Source organism: Gobio gobio (genome assembly GCF_949357685.1).
Source record: "Gobio gobio genome assembly, chromosome: 24".
Lineage (NCBI taxonomy): Eukaryota > Metazoa > Chordata > Actinopteri > Cypriniformes > Gobionidae > Gobio > Gobio gobio.
In genome coordinates this window covers 18,640,200-18,654,786 of record NC_137120.1, presented here as the reverse complement: position 1 = coordinate 18,654,786, position 14,587 = coordinate 18,640,200, and the positions used below count along the sequence as shown (strand labels likewise).

General features: G+C 38.9%; 1 protein-coding gene across 6 annotated transcripts in view; it reads right to left on the bottom strand.

The window, feature by feature from the left end:
• elavl2 (ELAV like neuron-specific RNA binding protein 2) overlaps nucleotides 1-14,587 on the bottom strand; it is a gene marked incomplete at both ends in the record, with an annotated part of 35,432 nt that overhangs the window by 13,672 nt on the left and 7,173 nt on the right. For 4 of the 6 annotated variants that reach the window (XM_079808350.1, XM_079808352.1, XM_079808354.1 and 1 more), the window contains 3 exons: nucleotides 8,656-8,809; nucleotides 8,903-9,006; nucleotides 12,473-12,716. In XM_079808350.1, the coding sequence (XP_079664476.1) occupies nucleotides 8,656-8,809; nucleotides 8,903-9,006; nucleotides 12,473-12,716 (502 nt within the window). The remainder of the gene's footprint in view (nucleotides 1-8,655; nucleotides 8,810-8,902; nucleotides 9,007-12,472; nucleotides 12,717-14,587) is intronic. The other 2 variants (XM_079808351.1, XM_079808353.1) reach the window with 1 other exon arrangement.

Sequence of the window (14,587 nt, the reverse complement as noted above, 5' to 3'; positions counted from 1 at the left end):
ATAAGCAGCAAATATAGCAGACAATAGCCTATAATAGGTGCCCATCGCGAAAACATGCATTGCATGAGTCTCATAAATTAACCAAAACTCGAAATGATATTTGGGTATTGTGTGTATCGGATAGTTTACAAAATCAAATGATAAAAAAAAAAAACTGCCATTAACTCTTTGACTGTCACCCCCCTTTTTGAGAATACACATGAAAATGCACTATCCAAACTTAAAGGGCTGTAATTCAAGAATGCTTTTGAATATAGACCAAAGTTTGGTCTTGTTTTAAAGACGACATTCTGCAGATTATTGCTGAAGTGAAAGCAATTCAAAATATGAAAGTATGAAATAGTTATGGAAGTTTAAATTTACTGTAAATGAAAAATACTGTACTAAATATTTTTTATTTCATATAAAATATATATTTTACAAAAAATAATTTACTCTAAAATTACTATAAAATCAAAGCCATATGTCTAACCAATTTGTGTTCCAAATTTGAAGTTGATATCACAAAAATTGAAGTCCCCATGAGATTTTGTTTAGGGTGCTGTACCAAAAATAGCCACCGGGTGTCATTCAAATTCCATTTATTGTTGTTTTGATGCATTTTCCTGTAAATTTCTGTCCAAATATTACTTCCATCACAAAACAGTCACCAAATATGGACCCTTGAGACTCAGACCTTTCCAACAATATGCGTTTTGTCAAGATTGGAAAAGATTTTGAATATAAAATATAAAATAATTGTTGTAATATGAAACATGACAGCGCCCACTAGGGGAGGAGCCCACTAGAATAATTTAGAGTAACGTTTCCATGGCAACACAATGTCCGATTTCAAAACAGTTTTCACAGGATGAATTTTGCTTTCAAATGATACCTAATTTGTGATAATTACTTAAATATATGATATGAAAAAAGGCGATAAAAAAAAGAGCACCAGGCGTCCCACCTGTGGGACGGTGACGGTTAAAATGACTGGGGAAAAAAGTGTCCCAATCAACCTGAATTCACACTATACTCTTTGAAATCATAATTTAAATCCCAAATATTTTACTTATAACAGTCATCATTAGCAATTATTCAGCTATTTGCGTTTATTGAATACTGAATTGTGTTCACCGTCACAATATATGCTGTTTTTAGCATGAGACTTTACAAATAGCAATGTCAATTATTTTGATAATATAAAATATAACAGGCCTTTGTAATGTGCCTGCGGCTCTCACTTTATATTGTTAACTACATTCTAAATATTTATTTTGTCCTGTTGCTTAGCTCCTTCTCACATAACTGACTCAAAGGCTCATCATTATGCAGCTCATTATGCGTCTGATTATGTGGTTCTTTGTCATCTCAGGGGTATATCACATTATTCATGATCGTTCACACCCCTTTGCATAAGGGATTTGTTAAGAAAAAGTGTCTTAAAATAATTTATTGATTTTAAATTTTGTATGTGAATGAGCAGGCACAATGATTCTCACATCAGTTTGAAGCAAAAACTCTAGGCAACAACACCAATTAGTCAAAAATCTAGTGGACACATAATTACTGTGCGTTTTGTGGGCTTAATTCAGTGACTTAAATATTTTGTTTTTTCAAAAAACCATGCATAAACGTTATTCTCTCAAAAATAAAAGCATGTACATACATGTTGCTCACATATTATAGTAATGCAGTTTGTGCTGAATACAGTGTAATGACACTTTTGCCATTAATACGTTTATAAGCAAATGAAAAACGCACAAATGTCAGAGCATGTCAACTTTCTAAACGGCCCAAAAACTGTAGACCGAATTGATTACATTTTTTACAAATCACAATTAAATTGCACTTGTTGTGTGATTAATCACACGTATCGTAAAATTAAGCATACGCAATTGATCTCAAACACATTAATTTTGTCATAATTTGCTATATCTAGAAAAGTAAACAATCAGAAAACTATTTTCTGCAAGCTTCAAGGATCATTGGAGACTCCAAAAGGGCACCAAATAACCAAATATAAGGAGTCCAAATATTTATATTATATAATAAATGTATACACACATAAGCACCCATGAAAAAAAAATCATTACAGAAAAAAACTTTACAGAATTCACAGTGTACAGTATGTGTACAGAGCAACAACAAGAAGATTTTCATTTTAGAATAATCAAGCTCCGATACCGAACAGGACCACAAAGAAAAACCTCCTACATCAACCGCTTTGATGAATGCATAAACCTACGATTACTAAACACAACAACGTACACATGACAAATCAAACATTATCTTTCCTGAGTGTGTGTGGAAACGCTGCATTCATGAACAGACACATTTCAGTACATTCGCATTGTGCGATCAGTGATCTAGAGTGCACACATACATGGTTTGTTCTTTGTGCATCAATATAACAGACTTGCGCGCTTACTGTTATTCCTGTTACCAACATTGCGCTCTTCAGAAACAATCGTAGGATACGACAGAGCTTGTGTTTTAAAGCAAAGCACACACTGGAATGAATAATTCACTAAAACCACAATGCGAGTCTCTATTCTCTCTGGTATGTCTGATGTACGGCTGTCACGATATTATATGATAAATAAAATGCAGCTAAAATCTTTTGCTTTCGTTGAATTTGCTAAATTGGCTAAATTTGCATAGCCTATAACGCGGAAATTGAAGATAGGATTTATATTCATTTTTCAGAGAGGTGAAAGGTATGACAACCAATTTTTTTTTTACATTTTGTATTAGTTTAGATTGTATAGCCTATTTCGTATACGAGCGCCGTTGCAAGCTGCGAGCTGCCTGCATCAGCTTGTCAAAAATGTGTTTTTACTGTGGTGGTGATAGTAAACGTTTAAACATTGTGATATACTTGATTTTGATTTTATTATAGGCAAGACAAGTCAAGTGTTGATTTGAGAGGCTAAATTGATCAAACGTGGTTAACTCACTGTTGGCCACTGGCCGCTTGGTCGTTACTTTAAAAAACAAAAACTTTAATTTAACAAACAAAAATTGCTCCAAACATGTTTTCTAAATTAACTTAATAAAGAAACGAAACAAAATATAACTACTTTGACATTAAAAACAAAGCTGAACTATTTTTATGACTGAAACATTGTGTAATTGTGAAAAAAAAAAAAAAAAACACGGGCTCCAGTCAGACTCGGGACACTGGAGTATTTTCGGGTCATGTTATCATAAGAATCCTATTCACTTTAATTATTGTGGTTATCGCCAATACCGGTATATTGTCACACCCTAAATTAACACAATGTCGATATTTCGTGCTTTGAATATCACAATTATTCACCAATACCAGGATATTGCGACACCCCAAGTCTGATGTAATCAGCAGTTTTTGTTAATACAATAAAGTAGCCACCACAGACACTATTTAAAAAATATCCAAAATAACGAATACACGAATACCACCATGAACTGTTAAAGGTCCCATGGCATGAAAATTTCATTTTATGAGTTTTTTTAACATTAATATGAATTCCCCTAGCCTGTATAGGGTCCCCAAGTGGCTAGAAATTTTGATGGGTATAAACCGAGTTCTGGCTGTCATTCTCTGCCTTTGAGAAAATGAGAGCTCAGATGAGCTGATCTGGAATTTTCCTGTTATGACGTCACAACAGGAAAGGTTACCTCCCCTTCCTCTGCTTTGCCCCCCCAGAGCATTCGGAGAAAATGGATTCAGTTTATGTCAGCACAGGCTTTACAATCAGACTTTACAATATGGATTCGACAGCACCGCAACAAACAGTGAGTAATAGTGTTCATTAATGCCTGATCTGTGATCAGTGATTTCTGATGTGGCGCTAATCATTCAAGTTCACTCAGACTTTCTTTCTAGATCGTTTAATGATCGCCGTCTTGATGCCCTAAGCATAATGCATCAGTAAATCAAGCCAGTGACTAAGTAGCATGAAACAAATCCGTTATTTAAGTGATTAAACTACAGAGAGTGATCAAAGAACAATCTCTTTATAATGTTCGGATCTGTCAATCACACGTCGCGAGTGTATCTGCACACTTTCCCAAACTGCCGTTAAAAGGAATGATGCTGTTATGCAGCACAGCAAAGCTCTTACTGTATTCATATCGACGTCCTGTTTGCTGTTAGTTGTGGTGAAAGCATTTTGTGAGAGAAAACGCGCTGCAATGACGAGATCACTGCATTCAGGTGATCAACAGACTGTCGGTCTCCTCAATGCTCATCACTGCAGCTTTTCATGTGATAAGAATAGATCATAAAATAATGCTATAATCCACACTTTGACGATTCGTTCATTTCGACGGCTGTAATGGTACATTACATGTGTTACAAATTTTGTAAAATAAGGTGGAAGACAGTTGACGTGACTGCGACAAAAAATAAATACAAATAAGCTTGCGCTAACAGCACAGCGCTCTCAACAACTCAGTACAATAAGACTTCCTCCAGCTCTCCGTGGTTCACGAGTTCCCTGTCAGTCTCTCTCTCTCATGCATGCAGTCAGTGCGTGCAGTGCCTCGCTAAACCACGCCCCCTCCGCAACATAATCTAACACTCATTTCAAATGCAAAGATGTCAGCCAATCACAACAGTGGGCGTTTTCACTGAAGTCTCGCAGCACACACGCCCCTTGAAACAGGGCATTCAGCCAGAGGGGTAATAACAGTATAGAAAAAATGCCTTTCATTGCATTTTTTTATGTAAAAATCATACTAACAATATAAGTACACCTCAGGAAACATAAAACAATAGAAAAATGCCATGCCATGGGACCTTTAATGAAACATGAAAACTGCTCCTGATGAACAGAATGAACAACATACCTGCATGCAAATCCTTCGAAGCTAACACACGTTGTAACACTTACGTGATTTATTGGTACTTTACTTTTATTTCATGACTTACGAATTGACAATGTAACGTTGCATGATCGTAGTTTCTCTTGTGCTTTATATAAAGTGATATACAGCACACAGCCGCATTTGCACGTGTAATTAAAGAGTGTGCACAGTATAACGGCTGACAGGACATGAAAGTTTGGTTTTCTAAGGGGATAGAGACTTTTTTTAATAACAAGTTACGAAAATGACATCGACATTCAGCCTTACAACATATCTGACCGCAGATACTGAATTGAAACAACACGTTTTTCTCAGGCACTCAGAACGGTCTCGTGATCAAACCAGCTGAAAAACACTGCTGTAGAGAACACCCTCTCACTGGGGACCAATGTTGCTGGGACTCCAAGGTAGCATTTAGCCAACCTGGCTAAATGGGGAAAATGGCTTTTTATCCTTCCACCATGCAACTTGAGCGATCACTAAGTCACGTGACATGCACTTGGAAGACAAAAGTGAGTGTATATTTAGTAAAAATACAGCTCTTATTAGTTGTTTAAAGTGTACTAATTACTATTTAATCAAATGTCAAGGAAGAAATTAATAGTTTTTTGAGGGGGCAGCAGGGGGCGGGGTGCATTCTGTTCGAGATGAGTATTGCGGTTCGTACCGTGGTTGGTGTATCGCGGTTTTTCAGTTCGGTTTGAATAACGTTACACCCCAAAAAAATAAATAAATAATTAGCTGCACCTCTAAAGTTTCTAAATGCGCTCCTAAATTTTGGTGCTCCTTTGTTTGGGAAAAAAGTAAGCGTCAATCCCTGTCATCCATGTCTTTATGGACCTTGCTTTGTGCACTGGAGCACAGTCATGTTGGAAAAGGAAGGGGCCATCCCCACACTTTTCCCACAAAGTTGGGAGCATGAAGTTGTCCAAAATGTCTTGGTATGCTGAAGCATTAGGAGTTCCTTTCACTGGAATTAAGGGGCCAAGCCCAACCCCTGAAAACAACCCCAACACCATAATCCCCCACCACCAAACTTTAAACTTGGCACAATGCAGTCAGGAAAGTACCATTCTCCTGGCAGCCGCCAAACCCAGACTCGTCCATTGGATCAGACAGAGAAGCATGATTGGTCACTCAAGAAAACACATCTTGAGTCCAGTGGCGGCGTGCTTTACACCACTGAATCCTACGCTTTGCATTGTACTTGGTGATGTGAGGCTTGGATGCAGCAGCTCAGCCATGGAAACCCATTCCATAAAGCTCTCTACGCACTGTTCTTGAGCTTGTACATTTGGTTAATGAACATTAGGTTCATTTTAGAGATGGGCATTTCAAGCAAAAATTATATTCGAAGATCGCTGGGAATTATTCGATTTTTATTCGAAAATCGCAACTCCTCCCCCGCATGCACGCGTGTAAAGGCTACACACATAAACAGAGAGAGAGAGGGAGAGAGACCATTCACGCTCTCAATCTGTAGGATAAACTGTTTAATTCATTAGGAAATAGGTTATATCAACTCAAGCCATATATTTATTGTAAAATGCTGAAACATATGACTAATGTGACATCGCCCCATGTTACCTGAAAAATGCCACAAGTCTACAGCGTGCGCGTGAGACGATGTGTTATTCTTCTGTTGTCTCGGAGTTTTTACTCTGGCATTTTAGTTCGGAATGGGGCACGGTTAGCATGAAAAATTGCTAATGTGAAAGCTTACCTACAGAGCTTGGTGTGCACTGAGGTACCGAACCCGAGAACACACAACCGGAGTTCGGTTGCTCTCGGAGCTGTGCCACGATTCACGTGAATGTGCAAACAACACTCGGGTGCGCACTTGTTCTGGAAGAAAGTAACCAGCGCATGCGTTTTAGCCGATTACAATGTCATTAGTTCAATAACATACACGTAAGAGATGATAGTGTTGATGATTTACCTGAGATACGATCGCGAGAACGAGCCTGCAGTGTATTCGCGCATAGAGTGCAATCAGGGCAGCAAATGAATGGCAATTCACCGTCTCCTCAAAAGAGTCTGTTTGCAAGCAGCAAAGCCGCCTTCAAGCGACACACATACGGTAAACCCAAGTGTCGCTTACTCAGCTGCACATAATAGCACCAAATTAATTGAAAAAAGCCCAATATATTGACCCGCGTTCTGTTTTCTATCACGCCCGTGCACGTTTGTGATGACGTAAGATGAACGCAAACGCACCAGGGTTCAAGTTGAGTGTGAAACCAGACCAACACTGCGGAGGCGAAGGGAACAATCAGACTCGGACCGCAGCAAACGTGTCCAGTATAAAACACCCTGAGAGCTGACTGGCAGCTTTTAGGAGCGTTATTGGCAGCGCCTCCCTCTGGTTACATGAACGCGTCAGCACCACATCCGCACCGACAACATGGGGGTTTTTTTTTGACGATAATCGCATATACTATTCGATATTCTATAATTAAATAACTAATCGAATATTCGAAAATCGCGACCCATCCCTAGTTAATTTCAACTAAATGAAAATAAGAAAAGTTTAATTTCTTTACATTTCATTTTATGTCATTTAACATTTATTTATGAATTTTAAGTAAAGATATTTGTTTATCATTTTAGTTTAACTATAATAACACTAATACTAGTAAAATCTATAAATTTAAAAATATGCGTCAAATAATATTCTTAGGCCGGTTTCACACTGCACGTGTTAGCAGAGTGTAAGCAGTGTGTATTTTTTTCACCGCCCATGTAAACAGATTAGAGCAGCATTCATGCCGCACGAAAACACATCACTGCCAGAAGTTTTTGCCCAAACTTCAAAGGCCTGTTTAAATTATTAAAACTAGAGGCATATCTTAACTTTTAGGTTACTTTCATCATGTAAACTACCTATATACAGCATGTTATATGCATATGTGTTTGGGACAGAGGGGAACAGGGTTGCATTCGCAGCAGATTTATGCTGCCCATCCTAAATCAAAGCACGAGACAAACAGGGGTCGGAGGAGAACACCGGAAAAGCTACTGTAGCTACTGACTCTGCAGAAAGTTGCCGACTTCTGCACACTGTGCGCCTCAGCATGCGCTGACCCCGTTCTGTGATTTTACTTCGTGAATGAGTTTCGGATGTTCCCAATTGCTTTCACTTTGTTATAATACTACTAACAGTTGACCGTGGAATATTTAGTAGTAAGGACATTTCGTGAATGGACTTATCAAGGTACCATGCTTGAATTCACTGAGCGCCTGAGAGCGACCCATTCTTTCACAAATGTTTGTAGAAGCAGCTGTATGCCTAGGTGCTTGATTGTATACACCTGTGTCCATGGAAGTGATTGGAACACCTGAATTCAATGATTTGGAGGGGTGTCCCAATACTTTTGGCAATAGTGTATTTGTGCACACTCAGAAGAGAGAGAAAGCGTGATGTGCTGAAAACCAACAGTAAACCAGCCACCTTACTCGCCTATACTCGTTTGTCCAGAGGCGTGGCCTGGCATGAAAATTACACAAGCCAATTCCATTGGTCTTTTCTGAATGTGTCAAAGATAGTGTTGGTATTGACATGAAAGCAAAAGTGACAGACAGAAAGAGAACTTTAATTTAGTTTTCATTGTGTCTTTAAAAAAAAATCATTTTGGCACATCACTGATCACAACCCACATACATAAATACTGTTTCTAAATACACACAATTTGGATAGCAATATGACACTCTCGACTCTTATTGCAGCCATATTTTAAATGTGCTTTATATTTGGCCAAACTCAGCACACACACACAAACACGAGAGCATGACCACAGCGTGATGTAGTCGGTCTGATCTTACCTGTGACCTGGTCCACGAGTATCCTGGAGGTGATGATGCGGCCATACTGCGAGAACAGCTGCTCCAGCTCTTTTTGGGTCATAGTTTTAGGAAGACCGCTCACATACAGGTTAGCATCACGGATGGACGCTGAGCTTGGTCGAGCATATGACACCTGGACACACACAAGCTTAGTGTAGAGTCATGTGATGGGCACACACATGAGCAGTATATCCATGACAGCAGTCTCATATCAGACAGACCTTACCTTGATGGTCTTGGTCTGCAGTCTGAGACCATTTAAAGTGTTGATGGCTTTTTCGGCATCTTTGGGTTCCACATAGTTCACAAAGCCGTAACCCAGACTCTGACCTACACACACACATAAACAGAGAGGTGAGGATTTATAAGAATAGCAGTGCATTTATAGATCAGACTGTCTCTAACACACAGGAAGTATGCTGTACTGTGCACACAGGTCTGTGAGGTGAGATGGTGATGTGTAAAGCCACCATATGAAAAGCATCTGGGTTACTGCAGCTGTCAAAAATCAAACCAAATAAGAGGGTTTAATCAGAGACCACAGTAATTCATCCCAGTGAATCAAATCTTTTGAATCTTTTACTAAAACAACTTTTCATTAATTTGTCCAGACATTTTCTGCGGGTGAACAAATTATAAAAAAATTATGACAGGAATTGAAATGATTCAATAACCGAAGATTTGTTTAAAAATACAGATGATTAGTGGTCGACCGATATACACTATATTGGCAAAAGTATTGGGTCACCCCTCCAAATCATTGAATTCAGGTGTTCCAATCACTTCCATGTCCACAGGTGTATAAAATCAAGCACCTAGACAGACTACCACTGCATCCCAATTCGCCTACTTATACTACGACCTAAAAGTATGTACTCTTTTTGGGAAGAAAAAGTACATGCTTTTGAGCGTGTAGCAGAAGAGTATGCAAGCTTTGTCATCCATAATGGACTCTGTTGCTTAGTTACGTGCACCCCGTCAAAGTTTAAACTGCCCTGTCAATCATCGTCACAGTTCAAATCCTCCACATTCAATTTAATTTCCTACCATATCAGAGAGAAATGTAGAAGCACGTTGATCTGCCATTCGTGGGTCTTTAATGCAGACTCCTCATGTGTTTGCAGTTTAAATATAATGATGCATTTAAAAGTTAATGGCCAAACGTTATCATTACTAAAGTTCACAATGCTGCTGCAGGCGAAATATAATGTGGATAATATTGAATTAATATCTTTTCGTCAGGTTAAATACTGATAATTGCTCACTCAAACCCCTTTATCTAAACCTCTCGACTTAACCGTCGGACTCACTTAACCGTCATGTTTGTAGTTTAACTTTTTATCCATGTTTGTAGTTCTAATCGAATCCTCGTCTATCTCGCAATGGGTTGTGGGAAATAGAGTGCGCATCGGTCTGTACTTCGAATTCTGACCGGAAATAGTAGACCATCCGGGAATCTTTGGAATACTCATTTACAACATACTACGATTTGTTACATACTAATAATTTTTTCGAATACTATTACTATACTATATTCGCATGCTATACTATAGTACGTATAGTATGCGAATTGGGACGCAGCGTAATTTTACAAACATTTGTGAAAGAAAGGGTTGCTCTCAGGAGCTCAGTGAATTCAAGCGTGGTACCGTGATAGGTTACCACCGGTGCAATAAGTCCATTCATGAAATTTCCTCACTACTAAATATTCTACGGTCAACTGTTAGTGGTATTATAACAAAGTGGAAGCAATTGGGAACAACAGCAACTCAGCCACGAAGTGGTAGGCCATGTAAAAATCAGAGCAGGGTCAGTGCATGCTGAGGTGCACAGTGCTAGATGTATACAATTATAGAATATAATTATAGAATATACACCGATCAAGCATAACATTATGACAAGTGAAGTGAATAACACTGATCATCTCTTCATCACAGCACCTGTTGGTGGGTGGGATATATTAGGCAGCAGGTGAACATTTTGTCCTCAAAGTTGATGTGTTAGAAGCAGGGGAAATGTAAGGATGAGCAAGTTTGACAAGGGCCAAATTGTGATGGCTAGACGACTAGGTCAGAGCATCTCCAAAACTGCAGCTCTTGTGGGGTGTTCCCGGTCTGCATTGGTCAGTCTCTGTCAAAAGTGGTCCAAGAAAGGAACAGTGGTAAAGGGCGGCCAAGGCTCATTGATGCACGTGGGGAGCGAAGGCTGGCCCATATGGTCTAATCAAACAGACGAGCTACTGTAGCTCAAATTGCTCAAGAAGTTAATGCTGGTTCTGATAGAAAGGTGTCAGAATACACAGTACATCGTAGTTTTTTTGCATATGGTGCTGCATAGCCACAGACCAGTCAGGGTGCCCATGCTGACCCCTGTCCACCACCAAAAGCGCCAACAGCGGGCACGTGAACATCAGAACTAGACCACGGAGCAATGGAAGAAGGTGGCCTGGTCTGATTAATCACATTCTCTTTTACATCACATGGATGGCCAGGTGCATGTGCGTCGCTTACCTGGGGAACACATGGCATCAGGATGCACTATGGAAAGAAAGCAAGCTGGCAGAGCATGGGGAATGTTCTGCTGGGAAACCTTGTGTCCTACCATCCATGCGGATGTCACTTTGACACGTACCACCTACTTAAGCATTGTTGCAGACCATATACACCCTTTCATGGAAACGGTATTCCCTGGTGGCTGTGATAAAAATGGTTCAGGAATGGTTAGTGTAGCACAACAAGTTTGAGGTGTTGACTTGGCCTCTAAATTCCACTAAGGTTCTCAATTCAATCGAGCATCTGTGGGATGTGCTGAACAAACAAGTCGGATCCATGGAGGCCCCACCTCGCTAAATACAGGACTTAAAGGATCTGCTGCTAAGTGCCAGATGGGTGCCAGATACCACAGCACACCTTCAGGGGTCTAGTGGAGTCCATGCCTCGATGGGTCAGAGCTGTTTTGGCAGCAAAAGGGGGACCAATACAATATTAGGTCATAATGTTGTGCCTGATCGGTGTATATATACTGTATATTGATAAATAGTGCTGTCAATCAATTTCATTTTGTTTGTTTTTTTATCTAATTACATGTTTAATTACGGTAATCGCAAATCAAATTTGGCTGAGAAATTACCCCCAAAAGATAATGTCATTATTGTGTTAAATGAGAAAATCATCAAAAAGACATTACAAAAAGTAGCTTTAGAAAGAAATTTTATTTTATTTAACAGAATTTATTATGCATAAACTTTTAGGCTACAATGGCCATGTTTTTTTTGTTTTTTTTCAGAAGCTGCATCGGAATTTCTATTTAGATATATGTATAGACCAAAACAATTTGGTTACAAACATTCTTCAAAATATCTTTTATGTTCCGCAAAAGAAATAGTCATACAGGTTTGAAACAATTTTCAATTCATGTGAAATTATTTTTATAAATGAAGCGATACCCTAAATAAAGAAACTAAACCTGCCAATAGGTGGCGGTAAATGTCTAAATGAGTAAGTCATTGAGTCATTCATTCATTCATTCGATTCATTCAAACGGCGGATTCATTCAAGAATTAAGTACATTTCTCTCTTTATGAATGTGCAATAAATGCATTAAATCGTTTTTACCATTTTACCAAAACCATTTTTCCATAACTAATTAAATTAACATGTTAAATCAAATATATATGGCCGTCAGCCACCCTGCTCTGTAAGATATAAGATACTGGAAGAAAGAAAAAAATCCATATCGGTCAACCACAACAGATGATTCACAAATTAAAAATCATTACAGAGATAATCGCGAGTACCAGTGATTTTGTCTCGCACAAGTTTGCACGACTCGATCTCTCCGATGCTGCCGAACAAACTCTTGAGCTCTTCCTGTGTCATGTTCTGTGGGAGGTAGTTCACGATCAGATTGGTTTTACTGTCCTCTGTGCCATTGGGCATCTCCACAGGTGATGTGCAGTTGTTAGAGACACTGTTGGGACCATTGCTGGTGGGACAGCTCGGCCCGTTTGACAGCTGTGTCTCCATGGCTGCGATCACCTGCTATAAGGCGCAAAAACACATGGAGTTAGTGATGAAAACATGGAAATTACAAATTAATGAACATGAAAGTCTGTTGAGGGTAACTTGTCACATGCCATAGCTGTCAACCCTCACTCACATTTCCACATTCAAACTGGGTGCATCATGTTTCGTTACAAAATCCATAAATTTTGTTTGGTGTCATGGACAGGACCACAGACCTGGCACATTGCCATCCTTACATGTCATAGTTTGAGCTCTCATCTGTCGTGTATTCAAATGAGATAATCTTTGACAAAAAAACAACAAGTGCACTTTATCTGAGGACACAAATGCAAATTGAATCCACCGCTTTAACATAAGCTATTTTGCTTATATCTCTATCAGCTAATTCTGCAAATTATACCAAGAGCATTATATGTTCTTAAAAAGAAATATAAAAAGGAACAGGGGAGTTTGTGAGTCTGTTAAATCATTATTAAAAAAAAGACAAGCTCAAAAGCTCAAATGCAAAAAAACAACAACAGCAGCACCAGAACCAGTGTAATAACCACCATGCAAACAAAGGAATGTATTCTAGGAAAGAAAAACCTCAGAACAGAAGGCACTTCCACAAACAGGGTAGAAATCAGTAACTGATAATTATATTTTGCTTTAAATCATTGATTATAGCCCATGTTTTTAACATTGCTATTAGCCATTATAACTAACTGGTCAACATTTTTAAACAGCTTAAACATCAAATGTCTGTTTGATAATCTGATGCATCTAAGAATTCATACGGTAAATCATAAGTGACCAGTAATCCAAAGACAAACCCATCTGTGTCCCACATTTTGTGCATTTTCAGATATTGCTGTGAGCATGTAAGACCCGCTGCAGCACATATAACATAGGCCTACATGAAATAACCCCCCGTTGCAGATCTATACAGGTGGAGCTGGGGAAGGTGTAGGATTTTCTGAAGCGTGCTGCAGACTGCTACCAGCTAACAATGGCAAGTATTTGAATGTTGAGCAGCAAGCTCATTGGCCGCAGATGCCACAGCAACCAATCAGCTGCGCTAGATAATGTGTGATTAGCCCGTCACGATTTGGCAGACGATTAATTGTCTAAAAATAATAATAATTGCAGTTATGACGATTATTTGCCGTTTTAGGGCTGTCATACATTTTTTGTGTGCTTCATTCATTAAATAATTGTGATTAATTTGAATGCCTTATATCAAAGTTATCATTTTGCAGCGCAAGATTACAGTTAACACCTTTAAATATTAAAGAAATGTATTCAATTCAGTCCATGACTGAAACAAATCACAACAAACTGGCCAGTCACAGAAAAGGCCATAAAATGTATCATTCATACACAGTATGAGCTAGGGCTGGGCAATATTGATTTACGATTTAAATCGATTCCCCCACATTAAATCCATGTGGTGTTACTACAGTAAATCATGGTGAATGTTGGAGATTTGAGACTGAAACCCCTGATCTTCGCTCATGTTGTCTTAATGTTTCTCCTGGTCTCCATGTCAGCGCTGTTTGATCTGATATCTGTGGTTTATAACAGAATTCTGCGCTGAACGCTTCCACTAGATCTTGCAGTAGTGATGTTGTTAATTCTGTGGTGAATGTAAATGCTTTCTCACTAGATCTTCCAGCGCGGTGTAGTAACGGTGTCGCATGATCGAGAACGGCCCGTGTGTGAGCTCATGCTGCGCTGTTGCTCCAACAGTTCGCGCAGCTCAAATGAATAGTGTGGTTCCGTTCAGACTTCAAACATACTTTGCAGCGGGGGATTTTTTTGGCAGATGTTAAAGAGAAAACCGATTTTCATTCAAACAAGTTGACGTAAACTACACATTCAAGTTAATCGATAAAAATCGATTAATC